At 41.6% G+C, this 19,915-nt stretch overlaps 1 protein-coding gene across 15 annotated transcripts in view; it reads right to left on the bottom strand.

Moving 5' to 3' along the window:
- The window catches only part of si:ch211-260e23.9 (uncharacterized protein LOC555795 homolog), a 43,151-nt gene that overhangs the window by 14,141 nt on the left and 9,095 nt on the right, over nt 1-19,915 (bottom strand). For 12 of the 15 annotated variants that reach the window (XR_009516289.1, XR_009516286.1, XR_009516282.1 and 9 more), the window contains 3 exons: nt 18,404-18,573; nt 17,063-17,204; nt 604-5,199 (listed from right to left, as the gene is read on the bottom strand). Coding sequence is in view for 1 of the 15 variants with exons in the window: in XM_059992964.1 (XP_059848947.1) it covers nt 17,063-17,204; nt 18,404-18,530 (269 nt within the window). In the remaining 14 variants the exon portion in view is untranslated. The other 3 variants (XR_009516293.1, XR_009516292.1, XM_059992964.1) reach the window with 3 other exon arrangements.

The raw sequence follows: 19,915 nt of genomic DNA, 5'->3' as shown, positions 1-19,915 counted from the left end.
ATAAACTGTCCATAATGTATACATGAGAAGCAGAACGTGGGGAGAATAAAATACAGGTTTATGATTAGTGTAAACTTGCTGATTGATGGTTAGTATGGATTTGATGGGCTGAAGGGCTGTTTTGTGCTCTTTCAGTGACTCTAATGACCACTACTGTAAGCAGTCAACTTATGAGTAACTAATCAAGTTATTCTGCATAGTCAGTATGTACAGAAATTTGTGAAGATCTCTCTCAAACTTTATCATACCAATTATTACTGAATCAAACAGATTCATACAATTGCATGGTGATCATCTTACCAACATTAGTCCACGTGTTATAACGGAGTTGTTCAGTTTGAAAAGAAATAATCAATGTTACGGTGATACTTCATTTAGTCAACAACCCATATTGCTTGCATATGATCTGTAATTTACTTTTTTTTAAAACACACACTTTTCAATTGTCATAGAGTACAAAATAACAGGTTTGACGGGATTTAATTGCTATAGTTACCTTATGACAGACACCTATCTGTGGGCAATTGAAACAAATTGCTTTGTATGTACTACAAACCTGTGTGTTTAATTTCAGACTTCCAAGTAATTTTGAAACAGTTTGAAAACAGTTAAATCTTAAAATTTTAATAATTTTGAAAATATCTATCAGAGACATTTGTCCATTTATTGATGCATCAAATAATAGTTAATCATTAAATTACTTGCTCTTTCAACACTACCAAAAGGAGTCAAGTGAAGTTTAAGGTTAAATGTTATTTGGTCATTCTAATAACTGAAATTTCTCAAAGTTATTCCAAAATACATGATTTTAAAATTCAGCAAAGAATTACAAGCATAGAACCATAGTAACACACCAAAAATGCTGAAGTAACTCAGCAAGTCAGACAGCATATATAGAAATTAATAAACAGTCGATGTTTCAGGCAGAGATCCTTTTTTGGGACTTGGAAAGGAAGGGGGAAGATGCCAGAATGAAAAGGTGGGTGCAGGGAGGAGGGGAGAAGGAGAACTAGCGAGAAGGCGATAGGTGGAGTTCGGTGAGTGCGAAAGGTAAAGGAGTGGAGACAGAGGAATCTGGAGAGTAGACCATGGGTGAAAGGGAAGAAGGAGCATCATGGGGAGATGACAGGCAGGTGAAGAGAAAAGAGGCCAGAGTGGGGAATAGAGGAAAGGGGGAGGAGAAAATTACTAGAAGGAGAATCCCAATTCATGCCATTAGGTTGGAGGTTACCCAGATGGAATACGAGGTGCTGTTCCTCTACCCTAATTGAATAACGTGTTGAAACAGGAATGGAGAGAGGGATTAAAATGGTTGGCCACTGGGAAATTCCACTTCTGGTGGATGGAGCGGAGATGCTCGACAAAGCAGCCCCTAGCCAACATCAGATCTCACCCATGTAGAGGAGGCCGCATCAGCAGCACTAGCAGGTGAAGTGTTGCCTCACCTGGAGACTGCCTGAGGCCCTGAATGGAGGTAAGGGAGGAAGTGAATGCGCAGGTGTAGCATTTGTGTCACTTGCAGGGGTACGTACCTAGAGAGGGATAAGCAGGGAGGGACGAATGGACAAGGGAATCACTGAGCGAGCATTCCCTGCAGAAAGCAAGAGAGTGTGGGGAGGGGGTGGTAAAGGTACATTTGGTGGTACAATCCCAATGATGGCAGAAGTATCAGAGAATGATGTGTTGGACGCTGAGGCTCATGGAGTGGTATGTGAAGATAAGAGAAACCCTATCCCTATTAAAGTGGATGCTGCACAAAGCTCTGAATTCTGCTTTTAGACAGATAATGGCCATTTGGCCCATCAGATATACACCAACTCCAGGAGACTAATCGAATTAGTCCCTTGCTCTTTCTCCACCCTTGCAACTTATTTTCTCTCACATTTGGTCATCAACTCCTCTTTGATTATTTTGTTCTATTAAGCAGTAAGTAACTCCAGAAACATGAGCAGTAAGTGAAGATGCAATTGTTCAGGTGTGATGATGAAATGAAATCCAATTGCCCTGGGTGGCCATAAGATCATATCATTTGAACAAAAGGGTGTTCCTCAAGTGATGGCAATGAACACTTGTGCATCAGTGCCCAGGGAGTTTGTGTGCAAAGTAGGTTTCATTTTATTTTACATTGTTATGGTCACAACGATTATTACATAACCTTTGTCGACTTATGTTACTTAACTAATAACAGAAAAATATAATTTACTTTTAAGCAACAATTTTCTATGTTTAATCAAATTCAATGTTCAGGACTGTACAAAATTAAGAGTTGAGGGAGCAGACGAACAATGCAGGTAAATCATTAAAACGAAAACCTGTTGATGTGCTCGCTCAACCCGTGAGGGGAGCGTGCCTGTGAGGTGGCTTTCCAGCCACTTCCGTTTGTTCAGCAGGAGGAGGAAGAGCTGAAGGAGAAGGCAATGATAAAGAGGAAGAAATGGTAGAGGAAGCAGAGGTGGCAAGGAGGAGGACGAAGGGGAAGAGGTGGAGGCCTCCAAACTGTCAGCCCAGCCACAACCTATTTCACAATGTGGAACGACCAGAGGCAGCCAGTTCACAACATTCCATTTTAGAGAAGGCCATTGGGTTTGGCCGGAATCAAATCAAGCTTGTTCCTCCTCGATTGAGTGCCGTGGTGGTGTTCTCCAGGCCTTCATCTCTTTCACCAATTGACTTCCCAGCTCTTTACTTCACCCATCCCCACCTCCCTGTTTCACCTAGCATCTACTACCTTGTATTTCTTCCTCCCCTCCCCTACCTTTTTACTTCTCGTCTTTCTTCTGCAGTTCTGATAAAGGGTCTCAGCCCAAAACATTGACTGTTTACTCTTTTCCATAGATAACTGCCTGGCCTGCTGAGTTCCTCCAGCATTTTGTGTCTATTGTTGTGGTGTTAATTGGTGTTAATGTGAGACCACCAGAGGTGTTAGCCTCCTCAGGCTATCTGTCCATTTTAAAGGTTTCTGCCATTTGCTTCTCCCATTTATTTCCATGCCAATTATTGTTGCGATGAAAATCATTTCCACACTGCCTGAAAGATGGGATTGAAAGCAACTTTTGTCCATGAGAATTATGACTCATCAAGACTGAAGATATACCATTTGCTATGACACAAGAGATTATTCAAAATGTTAGAAAATTTGGGCAACACACAAAATGCCAGAGGAACGCAGCAGGTCAGGCTACAAACACCAGCCTTGATGAAGTATCTCAGCCTGAAATAGGGTCTGTTTATTCCTCTTCATAGATGCTGCCTAACCTGTTGACATCTCCAGCATTTTGTGACCATTGGCTCTGAAATATTTTGTAAGGTCATGAAAAATGCATTAACCAACAATTTTTCTCTTTCACAGATCGGTAGAATCCTTTGAACTGGCCATTGTCCCCAATCATGTTTTCGTATGGCAAGTGCCAACTTCCAAAGTCTTCTAATAATGCCAAGTCATACCAGTAATAACACTAGTTACAAATATACATGTGGATTATAAGAAATAGAATATATTACACCCCAAATATGGTCTTATTGTAGGTCTGGGATCCATCAAGGTCTGCTAACAGCAAGAGAGTGAGAAACATTAACTACAGCTACAGATCTACAGACAGGACCTTGGTGATCAGCAGCCAGAGGCAACGAAGAAAGATCAGGATCAAAGAATGGAACAATGCAAATCCAAAAACCAGCCAGTAATTCCTTAGGCTACGTCCACACATGACCGGATAGTTTTGAAAACACCGGTTTCACGTAAAAATGATAGGCGTCCACACCAAGCGTTTTTGAAAATACCACTGTCCACACTTAAATGGGTATTTGGGCAAATCTCCTCCTACTGGGCATGGGCAGGACACATCGAAAGAAAACAAGCGACGTGTTTGGTGTCGAATCTCGCTGTGAAAGTGCGCATTTGTGCAGTTACAGGCTAGAAAAACTTAAAAGGAAATTGCCAAATGACTGACAGCTGTTGGCTCTCACGCAGGAGGAATTAAAACTGAAAAAAACAAATACTGAAGTGTATGGAGGCAACTGACAGGCAGTTCACGGACAGTATGACCCAGCTGATGACGAACATTGAAAAACTGACCAACTCTGTTGCATTAATAAAGCACCTTGTTAAATGTATGAAACATGTCTGCATCAGTGTTATCTTGTATTTCCATACAATGTTACATTAGGCTGTTACACATCTATTGTCAGAGAAGTGCTTGCATAAATAGGTAAACCACCTTCAGACAAGCAAGGACAGAAAACAGAGCAAAGTGAGTATACTTATTTATTCAGTAAGTTATGTGTCATAGTATTTGGTGAGTACATTCCTAACTCTTCTGGCTTCAGTCTCATTGTCGTCTGTTCTGAAATTGTTGGGTTGTGTGGAGGGTTGCGTTCAAGAAAACAATGAAATGCTGCGCTGCCACCACCATCTGTTCCGACATGTCATGACAGTGTTTTTAAAAATCTCCGGTTACCCCGTCCACACTACTCTGCCCAATCAGCATTTTCAAATTTACACACTCTGGAGGGCATTTTAGAAAAGCTCTGTTTTCAGGGGAGGAAAACGCCTTTTCAGTGTGGACAGAGGGTCAAAACAAAAAGAAAAAGCTTTGGTTACGGATCTATCTGGTCTAGTGTGGACGTAGCCTTAGTTTGTTCCTTAAATCTAGTCACTGGAGATCCACAGAATAGCCTAAATCACCAATATTTTGGGGCATTCACTACGACTGAAAATAGAACATTGAAAACCCTCACCTGCTCTGTGGCCCAAGGAAAAGTTCAAGGTCCTCAGCAGTTTTAAAGGAGCATAAAACATTTCATGACATTTCTGATTGTGAGCTGAATATTTCTACGTGGGAGGGAAGGCACAGGATCTGGACATGCAAGAATTAAACAATCAGGATAATTTTTTTTGTGAGATAGCTTTAAATCCCTATAAAAATTACAGCTTGTGAAATTTACCAAACAACCAAACAGAACATTTATCGCCTTGAATGTCTGGAAATGCGTGGACATGGCTGTTTAAAACAATGGGAGGTTTTCTTTTTGCCAGAATGCCGCTTCCATGCTCGATTTTGTCTCAGAAGATGATTACGACTCAGTTTCTTGCGCTCTGCATATAATCTGATGCGTTGCATGAAACGCACGTGGTTTCTATGGAGCACACCATCTTTTTCAGTCAAAGAGAATGTGATTCTGGGGGCATGATGAACAGTCCTAAAAAGGAGAAGAGGCCTGAATTTAATAGGTTGTATTATATAAATTCTGACTACATTGGGATATTTGCTGCAATACCATGGTAACTCCTTTCTATAAAACTAGCATGTACTGTTTGTATATTCAGGTTGTAAAAGTTCACCTAATTGTAAAAGTTTAACTCTTAATGCTGCTTTAATTATAGGAAGTTTGACTGCAGTTTCCTGTATGACAAAACTATAATAATAGGATGGAATAACAATGTGATAGAAAATGCATCATTTCCTTTTTAAAAAAAGGCTTCTGATAAATAATTCACCAGATTATTTTACAATAATCATCTAACCAAGAGATGTATTGAAAAGCCTTTTAGGAAATCCTCCTCTTCTACTTGCAAATAGTTAGTGTAAACTATCAGTGACAGAGCCTATTTAAACAAAATACTCAAGAAGCTCAAAGTGTTATCATTTATTCAAGAGCTTTTCCCAGAGAGCAATTCGTCACATGACAATTTTTAAAGGGCAACCAATAAAAGATGACAGACCAACCTTATCTTGAAGAAGTTCAACAAACACATTCTGCATGCTGGTCAGTTCTCGGAGGGTGATCCCGTACTTCCTAATGTCAGCCACTTTAATTCTCAATCCCACTCCTATTACAAACTGTCTGTGGCCTCCTCCACTATCACAGCAAGGCCCAAAGTAAACTAGAACATTTTATCCCTATCTGAGCACAATGCAACTTTGAATACACATTGAATTTTTTCCAGCTTCAACTAAATTGCTTGCATCATTTCCATTACCATGCTTATGTCCCCATTACTAAAAAATGCCTCACTAATGGTTAATACTCACACTCTTCATCACCCATTCAGTCTCAACCGCAATTTTATACGGTCTTTTACCTTATTCCTCACTCCCCCACCCCCAGCTCTGCTTCAAAAGCTGATATTCCTCCTTCCTTTTAAAGGCCCTGACTATCCAGGACATGCCCCCTTCTCATCAGAGAGAAGAAACAGCAGCCTGAAGATGGACATTCAGTGTTTTAGAAACAGCTTCTTCCCCTCTGCCATCAGATTTCTGACGGTCCATGAATACCATCTCACTGTTTGAGTGATTTTTGGGTTTAGGTCATTTACATTTAGGTCTTTGCAAATGGTTTTGGCTACTAGCGTTCTGTTCATTGACAATGTATTGTGGATTTAATTTGGAACAATGCATTTCCTAAAAGCTGTGAATCCCAGTCCATAGATGATGTTGGCATCTGTGGGATGGATGTGAACCAGAAGATGTGGAGCTTGCATGTAGTTTCAAAGACAGCATTCATAAAGATGGTTCAGCTGCTCCACGACGGAATGACGGGACAGGTCCTTTGCAGTGGTGATACGTCAGCTGCACTTGCCATTTCCAATGGGGTGAAGCAGGGCTGTGTACTAGCCCCAGTCCTGTTCAATCTGTTCTACACTTGCATATTGTCACGTGCTGTCCAAGGTCTGAAGGAGCGAGTGTACATCAGGTACCGATTGGATGGCTCTCTCTTTGACCTTCACTGCTTGATCGCATGGACGAAGTGCCTCCACACAGTCACTCAAGAAACCCTCTTTGCTGATGACTGGCGCACAAAGAGTGATCTACAGTTAATGCTGAACAAATTCTCAGACGCTGCTATGTCCTTTGGCCTGATTATCTGCCTGAACAAGACTGAAGTACTTCACCAGCCCATGCCAAACACCAACCCCATAGAACCAAAAATCACTGCTGACAACACCCAGCTGACAAATGTAAACAGCTTCAAATATTTGGGAAGCATCTCTCGAGTGATGGGTCTTTGGACAAAGAGGTTGACTCCAGGATCAGCAAGGCCAGCCAGGCTCTGGGGAGGCTGCGTACCAGAGTGCTCAATCAACACAACGTCCGCATCTCCACAAAGCTGAAAGTCTACAGAGCTGTGGTCATCCCTTCTTTCCTATATGGATGCAAGACCTGGACTCTGTACCGATGACACATCAAACAGCTGGAGAAATTTCACATGCCCGCCCTCCTCTCCATCCTTGGCATCTGTTGGCAAGACCGTATCTCCAACCTAGAGGTGTTGGATCACGCAGAGTCCTCCAGCATTGAGTCCCTGATCATCAGAGCCCAGATGCGGTGGGTGGGACATGTCATCAGAATGGACGACCACCGTATGCCTCACCAGCTGCTCATGGTGAACTGGAGACCGGAAAGAGACCTCAAGGTTGTCCATGCAAGCGCTACAAAGACACTGTGAAGGAAACCCTACGCTACTGTGACATCCAGCCAAGGGAAGCTGCAGCTGCTGACAGAACCCGCTGGTGAGCCCTGTGCTATGAAGCTGACACCAGCTTTGAAGACAGGCGCTGCCTAAAACTGATGGAAAACCATGAGTGGCGTCTATATTTTACAAATATGGAATTGTCCTTTATGTTTAGCACGTAAAATACCAAATAAATGTATTATGGATTCAGTTTGGAACAATGGATTCCTAAAAGCCCAGTCCAGATGCTGCTGGTGCATATGAGATGGATGTGAACCACAAGGACTGAAGATTGTATGTAGCGTCACAAGAAAGCATTGTCTATACTTTGTAAATATGGAATTGTCCTTTGTGTTTAGCAAATAAATATCGACCCCCACGATGGGCCAGCAGACCTTTCCACTGAAAGCATCTCCATATGTTACCTGCTGTACCTGGTTTTGACGAATAAAGAAGCTGCTTTGGATCTACCAGTAACTCTCTGTCCGGTGATTTCATTTACACAACAACACTCGCTATTCCTCTTTTCAGGATTCAAGATTATTTAATGTCATTTCCAGTACACAAGTGTAAAGGAGAACAAAATAATTGTTTCTCTGAATCCAATGAGGCACAAAAATCAATAAGATAGAGAACGCAATCATAAAGCATTAAATATATAAAATGACATATATGCATAGATATATTGCCCATAAATTGACACTTGGCACAGGAGTGACTGTACATAAGGTGGCTTACAGGAAATGGTAGTGGTGGTGGGTAAGTGGGTGGTGTTGTTGATCAGCTTTACTGCTTGGGGAAAGTAACTTTGAGTATGGTAGTCCCAGTTGGGATGCTATGCAGTCTGCTCCTGATGTGATGGGACTAACAGTGCATGAGCGGGGTGAGTGGGATCCTTCATAATGCTACTGGACCTTTTCCGGCACCTTTCTGCATACATGTCCTTGATGGTGCATTGGCTGGTGCCAATGATGTGTTGGGCAGTTTTGACAACCCATTGTTCAAAGTACATTTATTATCAAAGTATGTACACTACTGTACATACAAACTCGGGTTTCAGCTCCTTACAGGCAGCCACAAAAAACAAAGAAAACCAATAGAACACATTGAAAAAGGACCGTCAAACACTGAATGTGCAGGGAAAAGAATCGTGCAACCAATAAAAGAACACAAATAATATTCAGAACTGAAGATCACAGCCACAAAGCCAGTTACAGCCAACGCAGGAGACCATTTGTTGCAGGCCACAGCCTCAGTTCAGCACAGAGATGAGTAAACCTGGCATCAGTGAGTTGAACACTGGCTCATCCCTCTCCCCTGGCCCCGACACTTTAATCTTGTCAATTCGGCCTTGCGCTTAAATCGGCCAAATAGTGGGTCATTCTTCACTCTCAGACCCAGGCCCTGCCACTTCGATACGTTCTTGGGCCAGAACACACCACCTCAATTCGGCCTGAACAGGCCAGCAGAAACCATCCTGCACCTTCTAGACTCAAGCTCACACTGCAAAAATGCCAGCTTGTGCTGGTGGTCCAAAAGGGAAGTCACAGGCTATTGATTGCAGTGATTGTTTGAGACAAAGTATGATTACTGAGGCAATTAGAAGATTTATTTGTTACCAACAAGTCATTGCTGTGCTTCAGCTGCGCCGCCCTAAAAGCTTTCCTGTCTGCTGCCATGCAGTTTCCTTACCATGCAGCAATGTATGTTAGGACGCTCTCTACTGCGCATGACCTGAACACAGGTGTGCATAGTCTAGCTCTCTTCAGCAACCTCAGATCGTAGAGACATCGGTGAGCTTTCCTGAGTGTGTGGAATGTGCTCTGGGACCACGAGAGGTTGTGGAAGATGTGCTCTCCCAGGGGATTAAAACTGCTCGAGTTCCCACTGCTGTGCTGCCGGTGTAAAGAGGGGTGTGAGTGGTGCACGCTCGCCTGAACTCTGCAACCATTTTGTTTGTCTTGCTGACATTGTGGAAGGTTATTTAGCAAGCTAGAGGCCTTGAGCTCTTCCACATCCTGTCTGTAGGACATCTCATCATTGCTTAAGATGAGCCCCACTGGCATGTCATCGGTGAACTTGACAACGTGATTACCCAGATGTTTGTCCATGCAGTCATGTGTGAGCAGAGTGTATTACTATGGGTATACTGCTGCCACAAAAACAACGGATTTCATGGCATACAGTATGTCGATGATAACAAACCTGACTCTGATTCCTTCTCCCATCACTGACCTGGGACAATGATTGATTTCTCTTTCCACAGAAGCTACATGACTGAGTTCATCTGGCACTTCTGTTTTTGTTTCACATTTCAGTATCAACAGTTTCATTCCGGTATTCCTTCCAGGAACATTGTCCCATTGGACAATTACCCAGAAGCACTCACTGTTCACTATGTTAGAACTTGTAAGGCAAAACAGCAAACCTTCCCAGACTGGTGATCCCAAGAGTTGTTTCATTTTAACTGGTGGGTGGATGGATTTGGCAGAGTTGAGTTAAAATTGACGGCATGTTAGCAAGCTGATGTGTCTGACCTTAAGAGAGATTAGGTGTGAATCATCCTCTGAGAACAATCTTAATGGCATTTAGGAGTGCATGGTTTCCTGAGCTTCCTCACATTCTTCTGTGATTCAAAGCCTTTGGATGACCATATGGCAATAAGACATAGGAACAGAATTAGGCCATTCAGCCCATCGAGTCTGCTCTGCCATTCCATCATGGCTGATCCCAGATCCTATTCAACCCCATACACCTGCTTCTCGCCATATCCTTTGATGCCCTGACCAATCTGGAAACCCTCAACTTCCGCTTTAAATATACCCACAGACCCGGCCGCCACCGGAGTCTGTGGCAGAGCATTCCACAGATTCACTACTCCCTGCCAGCTGAAGAGGTGACATGCAATTCCATAGAAACCCCTCTCTTGCTTCTCAAATAAGGGAAAGGTTTCCTCTGCAGAAGTCCTGCTCACTGGTGGGTAGAAGGTACCTTTCCTATATTCTGTGAGATGTTCATAAACTTTGTGGTCTGGCTGCCAAAGTCACAGCTACTACCTGCTGGATGCCCTCTGTAGCACAGGGGCAGTGTGATCTAGAAGAGACATTAGTAGAGGACTAGGGGAGGACATCAATAGCCCGAGTCTCAATAACCCATTATGACTGCTCCCCAGCTGTGTAGCAGCGGGAACAACACACACAACCTGTAGGAGGGTGCCGAGAGGAACAGCTTCCTTGGTGTAGCCGTACACCAGTGGCTCAGCGTGCTGCTTATTGGTGAGCTCCAGGGGTAAAGTCTGCTTTCTGCTGGCCACACTTCACCAGTAAACCAAGACATCATCTCCTTCACACTGGGGTTCCACGGGGGCGGGGGGAGGCATTTGCCAGATTTCCTAATCAGCAGCCCGCAGACAGCTGTTACTGTAAAGAAAGCCAGATTGGCCATCAATAATGTCAATCAAAATGAGCAGCCACTCCAGCTTTCAGTCTTTTACGATCTCCAGAACAGCAGTGGTGAAACCAAATTGTGTGACAGGAAGAGACTGGCGGGTGGACAAAAGAAAAAAAAATCATGAATGTTCACAAAGACTCCTTTAAACAATATAATATCCAGATCAACCCCTGGCTTGTGATCGATCAAAGCAGAGAAACAATATTCAGGATTTCACTGAGAAGCTTGAGACCAGGTAACACAGAAGTCCAGTGTACACAAGCGGACTGTTGACTTCACATCCCAAAGCACCCATCACACTCTCCTGCTTCCTTCCCCAACAATGCAAGTGCTTTCAACAACTGCTTCATCTGCTATCTGAGAAGTCACACAGCCAGAAAAGAGCTTCTTCATCATCTCGCTCGGGCCCCTTGCAGACAAGGCAAGAGGAGCAATACATTGACTGCGCTGGTCTGTACGCAAAAGCAGCTCTTAGACACCCTCAGTTCAACCTTCTGAGACATAAATGCAAAATCTATTGCCAAACCAGTTTCTTCCGTGTAAAACATACTGATGTACAGCAATGGATGCTTTGATCAGGCTCTCAATAAACCACAGCAGGACTTCTCACTATTCCATGGAATTCAAAAGGTTATTTGTCAGACAGTGTTTGAAAAGTTGGTATTAACAATTAATATTTGTCAAAAATAACAATAAATTAACACCATTTCTACTTCCTCAAACTCCTACATAGCACAGCCCTTTGGACACAAATGGAGATGGAACCGCTCAGAACCCTATTGCGATACTCTTAGCCAAGATATCTCCTGTATTTTGGAGCCTTGGAAAACCTACCATCCGCATGTGTTTGTGCAAGGCATCAAATTCCTGAGTGGGAGAGCATGAGTGTTTTTGATTTCTGTGACCATCACTGGCTTCTTCTCAAGGTTCACCTGCAGGCTTCTCCACCCTGTCCACAGGGGAACTAATTGAACTGGTTTTCTTACAGCCTCCAGCAGAATACAATACTAAAGCCAGCAAATCCTTGGTCCATCTGTTCTTTAGATAACCCCAGAACCCACCAAGGTTATTGGTTGCAATATGCAGCTGAAATTGAGCTCCATATATCAATAAGCTTGTTTAGCCTTGAAGGCCAGGAGACCTAGAGGTATTATGTTAAGGCATTGGCTGGGCTAATCTTACTCTGATAAACAGGCTGAACTAAATTTCCAGTCTTTTAATGGCATCACTTTTCATCTCCCATTTCCATCCCCCATCTCACCACTACACTACCAAGCAGTTAACTCCACCCTTTAAATTACCCATATATATTTTCTCCTTTTTAACCATTAATCACTCTTCCTACTCTCTCTCTACTGCTTCCTTGCTAGGATCCTACCTTTACAGATGTTCTCAATCACTCAAGTGTGGAAAATCAAACACAGAGCTCTCTTGATACCTGTAACACACAACTTGCACCCGGCTCCCAGATCTTGTCCAGGAAGATTTATTTGAATTGTTTTTTCCAGGAAGGCTCAAGTTAGCTGGCTAAATTGGTACCTAAAGAAATCTGAGCTGCCCAGAAATATCCTTCTACTTTATTCCCTTACTAACTATGGTGTGGAATCATAAAGGGTTATCAAATCAAACTCACCAATTCATGAATTCCACATTAGAGAAATACTGATGTTTTTATGATAGCATTCACTCAAGGTGAAAGAATTGATTTTACAGAAATAATAGGAAACAAGATAGTTTTAGTCATTCATCGGGGCTGGAAATAAAGGTCAAAAGTGTTATAACAATGCATAACAAATATCATTTTTGTTGCCCTGAAGCAAAATATTGTTAGTAATGCTGAGTTTTTTTATATTAACTATAGGTTCTGGTGAATTGCCTGCAGCACAATCATGCAACTCTCCACTATGATTGATATCTTAGAAATGGCATCTGAATTCATATACTAAAGGCAATAAGGCACAAAAGCTAAATATTGATCACAATTCACCCAATAACACTTCACAATACCTCAGCATGAAATACCTACTAAGAAATTGATGCTATCTTAGAACACAAGAATCTGTACATGCTTCTATTAAACAAATACAGCTTGCAAAATAAGATTCTGCTGTGCAAATATTTAAATCATATTGACTGAATAACAAAAGACAAATTCTCAATGAAAGTACCAGGTCAGCCCAAATTTCACTGTGCATTTAAAGGAACATTAGTTATGTGCTGACTCCAGAATGGATTATGGGTAAAAATGAGCAAGCTGCAAATTTCTTCCGGAAAGATCAGTACATATACCTAATATTCAACTCAGCTGCTGGTTGACAAGTGTAATGAACTAGAAAGGTAAATTTTAGGCCAGTTTATTGTAAAACCATAATGACCATAAGATATAGGAGCAGAATTAGGCCATTTGGCCCATTGAGTCTGCTCCGCTATTTCATCATGGCTGATCCATTTTCCCTCTCAGCCCCAATCTCCTGCCTTCTCCCCGTTTCCCTTCATGTCCTGACCAATCAAGAATCTATCAACCTCTGCCATAAATATACGTAAAGCCTTGGCCTTCACAGTCGGCATGTGGCAACAAATTCCACAGATTCACCACTCTCCAGCTGAAGAAATTTCTCCTCATCTCTGTTCTAAAACAACACCCCTGTATTCTGAGGCTGTGTCTTCTGGTCCTAAACTCTCCCAGCAAAGGAAACATCCTCTCCACATCCACTCCATCAAGGCCTTTCAACATTCAAATAGGTTTCAATTAGGTCACCCCTCATTCTTCTGAATTCCAGTAATTTGAGAGCCATCAAACACCCTTCATATGACAAGCCACTCAATCCTGGAATCATTTTTGTGAAGCTCCTTTGAACCCTCTCCAGTGTCAGCACATCTTTTCTGAGATAAGGGGTCCAAAACTGCTGACAATACTCTGTGAGGCCTCACCGGTGCTTTACAAAGCCTAACATCACATCCTTGCTTTTACATTCTAGTCCTCTTGAAATGAATACTAACATCACATTTGTCTTCCTCACCACTGACACAACCAGCAAATTAGCCTTTAGGAAATCCTTCACAAGGACTCTCAAGTCCCTTTGCGCCTGAATTTCTCTCCATTTAGAAAATGGTCTATCCTTTTATTTCTTCTACCAAGTGCGTGACCACACCCCCCACGTTCTATTCTATCTGCCACTTCTTAGCCCATTCTCTCAATCTATCTAAATCCTTCTCCACTTCCTCAGAACTACCTTCCCCTCCTTTGTATCTACCTCCACTTATCCTTATATCGTCCATAAACTATGCAACAAAGTTTCAATGTTTTGAACAGAGAATGACCAATATGTAAATTGGAGGCATCAGCTTTGAAACCAAAAGCTGAAGGCATAAAGTGGGTGAGCCTTTGCGGATAATGATCGTAACTTGGTAAGTTTTCAAAGTAGTAAAGGAAATGGATAAGGACAGGCCAGGAATTGTGTCTCAATTGGAGGAAGGCAGATTTCCATATCAAAGGACAGGACCTGACAAATGTAGGCTGGGAACAGCTACTTGAAAGCAAGTCAACATTTGGAAAATGGGAGTATTTTAAATGTGAAATAAGGAGTTCTCAGCACCAACGTGTTCCCATAAAGGTGAGAGGTAAGTACAAGAAGTTGTGTGAACACTGGGTGTCAAAAGGTTTTCAAGCTTTAAACACAAGGGATTCTGCAGATGCTGGAAATGCAGAGAAACAACACAAAATGCTGAAGGAGCTCAGCAAGTCAAATAGTGTCTATGGAGTGGAATGAACAATTGATGTTTCAGCCCAAGACCCTTCATCAGAATTCGGGAGGGTTCAGTAATTGCAGGGGGGCTGCTTAAACAAGAATGAACAGGGTAAAGATAGGCTATGAAAATCACAGGGAGACAAGATTAAGGAACATTCCAAGGCATCTCATACATTTTAATAAAATAACCAGGGTAATCAGGGTTACTTAGGAACCAAAGGGCAATCTGTGCATGGAGGCAGAGTAAGTTGGCAAGGTCTTACATTTGTACTCACTATGGAGGAGGATAATGAAGATGGAGATTACAGCTGGAGTAGTGAAATTCTGTATCATATTACAATTAAAAGGGAGGTATTTGATGTCTTAATGGGCAGAAAGGTAGACAAGTGCCTGAGGAGGTATATTCCTGGCAACTATGAAAGGCAAAGGAGGAGATTGCTAGAGTCCTGACAAAGATATTTGATACTTGATGGTCCACATATACAGTACATGGTGAGGTGCCACAGGTGAGATGCTAGAAAACTACAGATCAGCAGATGTGGTGCCTTAATTCAAGAAGGGTAGTGGGAATACAATATATATTCAATGAGTCATTGAGCAATGCACCAGAGATACAGGCCATTTGGCCCAGTGAGTCAATACAAGCACAGGAACCACCCATCTAGTCTTAATTTCAGCATTCAGCCCATACCCCTCCATGTACCTGCCTCAAACTCTGAAAAGGTTGCCCTTTAAGTCCCTTTTCAGTTTTTTCCTCTCACCTGAAAGCTATGCCCCTAGTTTCAGACTCCTCTACTGTGGCAAAAGGATTGCTACCAACCAGTTTATCACCCCTTATTCTCCTATGCTCCGAGGAATAAAGACTTAGCACGGCCAACCGCTCCTTATTACTTAGGCCCTCTGGTCCTGGAAGCATCCTCAAATATTTTCTGTCAATTCTAAAGGCCAGTTTGTCTATACTGAGGGAAAAGTACTGAAAATTCTGAGGGGGCACCATAGTGCAAAGGTTAGTACAACGCTTTGCAGTACAGACAACCCGGGACATTGCCTGTAAGGAGTTTGTACATTCTCCCCATTCCCTCTGGGTGCATGTACCAGTTGGTAGGTAAATTGGTCATTGTAAATTGTCCTATGATTAGGCTAGGGCTGAATTAGTGGTTATTGTGCAGTGTGGCTCTATTCCACACCGCGTCTCAATAAATAAGTAAATAATATCTGCTTGAAAAGGTAGGGAATGATTAGGGATAATCAAGGTGGATATGTTGGTGGGATATCCTGACTAATTTAATTGAGCTTTTTGATATCAGACCACCAGGCTGTGCTCTTTCTTCCTGAATACAAACAGAAGCTGAAACACTAGGATCCTGTTCAGAAAGTCATACAGTGCTGGTCTGAGGAAACAGATGATCTTATACAAAACTGCTTTGGGTCAGGAAGCTGATCTACACTCAAAGACTCAGCACTCAGCCTAAATGAGCATGCAACCACGGCCATGGGTTTTATCAGCAATTCCATGCTGATAAAGGTGGACCCAAACTGGAAACCAGGGATGGACTGGGATACCAAGAATGCTGAGGCCCTGCAGAGCACTGAGGGACAAAGGGACCTTGGTGTACAAAGCCTAAGAGGTGGCAGCACAAGCAGAAAGGGTGGTGGAGAGGCACGAGAGATGCTTGCCTTCATTAGCTGCGGCATGGCACACAAGAACAGGAAGAGCTTGACCCAAAGAGCTGACCGACAAATGCTGCTGACCTGCTGAGCCCCTTCAACAGTTTGTCTTTTTAACAACTATGGGTTTGGCCGCAGCTGGGATATTGAATGCAATTCTGGTTGCCACATGATAAGCAGGAAGCACCAAGAGGGTGGCTGTAATCTGGAGCAGAAATTATCACAAAATTTAATCTGGATGAACATCAGAATCACGATGGCAAAAAGACTAAGAACAAGTGCTGATAAATGGGACTAGTATAGCCGTTGTAGAAACTTGATGGTCCACATATAGATGGTGAGCTGAAGGTCCTGTTTCTGTGCTGAATGGCTTGATAACTATTGGATATATTCACACTTTCAAGATAGTTGTAATGAATTGGTAAAACTGCCTCTTCACTCCACTTTTATATTGGAAACTCTTGCATCACATCTGAGCTTAGGAAGGAATAAAATAATTTTGTTAGAACAGGGAAGTGTAAAGAAAGGAGTGTTTTTCATCATGCTTTTAATACCTTTACAAGCCTTGTGTCTACTTGTAAGGAGACAGAAATAGGTAAGCATATTTCAATTCACTAAATAGTTGAAATGATGTTTTGTAAACTATATCACAAACATCCTAGGTGTGATAGTTTTAGAAGATGATACAAGGCTTTTGGAATGGGACCATTAAATTTAATCCTTCCCCGTTTCCGATTACAAACCTGAGACTCTCCAGATCCTCCAACTCAGCTTCTTCCTCGCCGTCACTGTTCGTAATCCTCAGAGAGTAAACAGACATGCTGGGGTGCTCAGTCAGGAGGTTTTTTACTGGAGCATTTTCCAGTTTCAGCACTGGATACTGATCTGTGGGGAAGGGACACTGATATTTACAGTTTATATTTTTCCATTACTTCATTTTCTATTTCCCTGCCTCTAGATACTTCGAATATATTCATTTCTACATATCTCCCTTGTAAAATATTAAATGGAAAACAAACTCCATGTTCATAGGATGCTCAACTATATTTCATATGAAACAGGCCTGTGAATAAAGCACTGGCATGTTCTCCTGAATGCAGAACCATGGTGACGCACAAAGATAAATTAATACCAGTCTGACTAGTTCAAGAGTGATTCTCAATCTTTGGCAGTGATCAGCAAACTTGGCCAAATGTCCTCTGGAATGCAACAATGCTTTTCTATTGCACTCATGTGAAGTAAGAAATCTCAAGTTTTTCCATTAATGAACAAAAAACAATGAACGCTCTTGGAAGGATTCCATGTGAACCAAATTATCGTCTTACGAACAGGCACTCCTTTTTAAGTCATCTCCAGACCTGTGGGACTGCCTAATAGAAATCCTTAAAAGACTACACATTTGAATGCCACTTTATATATAATACATTCTAAACAAACAACCAAAGATAATCTATTTCAATTCAAAGTATGGAATCTGATTTGGAAGCCTCACAAGGCCTCTTGCTGAAGCCTCAAATTTAATTATGAAAAGTTATGGTCTTTCCAATTGCATTCAGTACTTCTGAAATATATCTGTGGTAGACATCTTGCATTTTACCATTTTTTTCTAAATTCACTTGGCACTCAATAATGTAATGCATTAACAAGCAGTGACTTTAGTCCACTCAATAAAAATATGAATTAACAAAGTTATAAAGTTTATACAGCAGTTCTGGTTATATTTTATCATTGAATTTAACAACAGTTTGTATATAACAGCTGTATGTATTTTCACAACCCTCTCCACACTAATATGGCTTCAGTAATTTCATTAAGTTTTGTAGATTTACTTTGTAACAATAGTAGCTTTCAAAAGAAAAGCTGCATTTATCAGTGATGAAAATATAAACCATATCAGGGTCTCTCAGTTTTTTTACTCAATATTAAACTATTTGTTCATTTTAGCTGTTAAATAATAACACAATCATACATCAATGATTATATGCCTTCTAATGGTTTACATTTTATAAACCTGCATCCAAGATCTGATAATGTTTCGTCTTCAATCTTGAGATTGTGAATAAGCACAAAGATCAATGTCCTACCTTGGATATCCACCATAACCCAGTCATCCTCCACGTTCTCATAAAGAATGTTATTCATGACACTCTTTTCTTCACAATCATCACCATCTCTCTCGCCCAAGAGAAAGGAAACAAGTTTTCCAAGCATAATCTAAGCTCTATGCCTCCAAGAATTCTTAATAGATCTTTTTCTGTGGAGAAACACACATTTGTGTTTTAGAAAGGTATTGCAACACAGTATATCATAATAATATTTGTCCACAGCACAACCAGATCATTCACAAAGATGACATGCAATGTAATCACAATGTGTTTTAGAAAGATATTGCGACACAGTATGTCATAATAATATTAGGCCGCAGCAAAAACAGATAATTCACAAATATGACATGCAATGTAATCACAAATTGGATTTCATCCACCACTCCCATTTTCTGAACTGTCAATTATGTCATCATTGGGAGCTGTGAGATAAAGTCACCCTGACTCGCTGAGGCTGAAATTTCCAATCTGCAAGCAGTCACTTTCAAAACATCGGACAGCATCCAGCATCGGAAGTGATTCTGAAATCACAATTCGGTCACTATTGGAACTTGTGACATCTTTTGTTTATAAATGTGCCTTTAACCTTCTGTGGCCTTCCAAGAACTTCCCTGAATCATTAGCAAATTTCAACACACAGAGACATTAGGATTGGTGGGGAAAGAAGCTGAAATGGATTCTTAGAAAATAATTGAAAAGGATATAAATGTGACTAATCAAGAAGAGAATCAGCTGTTGAGCTGGAAGTCAGGATCAGATGGGCAGAAACTTGGCCACCACTGCTGACCCACCAGCTGGAGAGTATAGTGGCTAAGCGCTGAAACACTCTGTAAAGGTTGGGCACTATCTGATGATATCTGCCCCTGGCCAAGGCCTCAGCATCCAATAGAAGAAGATACAGCTGCAAAATAGTGTAGATATAAAAAAAGGGAGAATTGCTTGGGCACCAAACTGAAGGTGCATACTCTAATACTACATTGAGAGCCCCATCACCACAAGATCAAAGATCATACTACGTAAACCTCTGAGTGTTGCTAGTCTCCAGTGGAGTGAAGGTCAAATGGGCAGAGTAATGTGTGGGAAACATCGGATTTGTTCAAAGTGCTTCACACACGATCAGTTCAGCATCAATGATGTCTGCTGATTTACATTCTCCACAGGACTAACACAAGGAGAAAAACAGCCATGTCAGTATGAACACATACAAAATACTGGAGAAATTCAGCAGCTCAGGCAGCAACAATGAAAAGGAATAAGGAGTCGATATTTCAGGCCAAGACCCTTCATCATCAACCATGTCAGTAACTACATGGCCTTTTCAGTTTTGTCCACACAAGTATAAAGAAATTGCCCTACTATTTCTCACAAGTTATTATTAAAACTCAGTAATCTATTTAAAAGGTTAAAATTACCAGTCATGATAAAGGGTCTCAGTCTAAAATGTTGACTGTTTATTCCTTTCCATTAATGTTGACTGACCTGCTGAGTTCA

Source organism: Hypanus sabinus, chromosome 17 (genome assembly GCF_030144855.1).
Source record: "Hypanus sabinus isolate sHypSab1 chromosome 17, sHypSab1.hap1, whole genome shotgun sequence".
NCBI classification, from domain to species: Eukaryota; Metazoa; Chordata; class Chondrichthyes; order Myliobatiformes; family Dasyatidae; genus Hypanus; species Hypanus sabinus.
Note: the sequence above shows the minus strand (reverse complement) of the source record. Positions and strands in the feature narration are given on the sequence as shown.